Consider the following 792-nt stretch of genomic DNA (forward strand, 5'->3'; position numbering starts at 1 on the left):
CAAATTGTTACAGTTGAAATGGAAGGTTTGTATAGTCATGTTAAAAGGACTAGATGTGATATGGAATATTTCGAAAAACAGAATGTAGGTGATGAGGATGTTGTTATAACTGTGGATGGACCTGATGTAATAGTTAGTGATGGTAAGAAGTATGAGAATGCTGTGGAATATTTTATACAAAATAGTGAAGCTAATGAAGAGAAGTTTAGTGGAGAAGATATAGTAAAAGAGAAGCATATTTCCCCTATTATATTCATGACAACATCAGAGTGTTATGCTCCTCAGTTGGATTTGCTTATGAACTCAGATCACAAGGAGCATTGCAGAGATGTTTTTGTTTTTTAATGTGGGTTACCAGAAAGAAGAGGATAAGAAGCTACCGCATTTACTGAAATAAACTCAAAGTGGTAGCACCTTACTTTAGTGGTGGTGGTTTAATAGCAAGAGTTTTGGCATTTAAGAAATTTGAATATGCATTTGGAGAGTTACTAAAAGGAAGTGAGGAATTGTGGTCTGAACAGAGTATTTACAAGCCTTTACTAATATGGAGTGCCGTTCAGGAAGAAACAGTTGGAGAGAGATTTGCTTTTGGAAGGGGAATGATTGGATTAGATTATGAGGGGAGATTTTTCATTATTTCGCATAGTGCTGATATTGGAGAGGCTTCATTCATCCATTTTCCTGTGCAGCCAATTGCATGGGAGGGGAAAGCAAGACTGATTGTGAAAAACCTTACTTGATGTAAAAAATTGAAAGGAAAACAATTTAATTCGAAGGATATGGGGAAAGTAG

The 792-nt window shown here is 35.9% G+C and overlaps 1 pseudogene across 1 annotated transcript; it reads left to right on the forward strand.

The window, feature by feature from the left end:
• The first annotated feature begins 174 nt into the window (after positions 1-174).
• On the forward strand, positions 175-791 carry TEOVI_000901800:pseudogene (annotated as a pseudogene). Its single transcript is given in 4 exon segments — positions 175-324; positions 327-335; positions 338-412; positions 414-791. Coding segments are annotated over 4 exon segments (612 nt in total).
• The last annotated feature ends 1 nt before the right edge of the window (position 792 follows it).

This window comes from Trypanosoma equiperdum, assembly GCF_001457755.1.
Source record: "Trypanosoma equiperdum strain OVI genome assembly, contig: ctg_1847, whole genome shotgun sequence".
NCBI classification, from domain to species: Eukaryota; Euglenozoa; class Kinetoplastea; order Trypanosomatida; family Trypanosomatidae; genus Trypanosoma; species Trypanosoma equiperdum.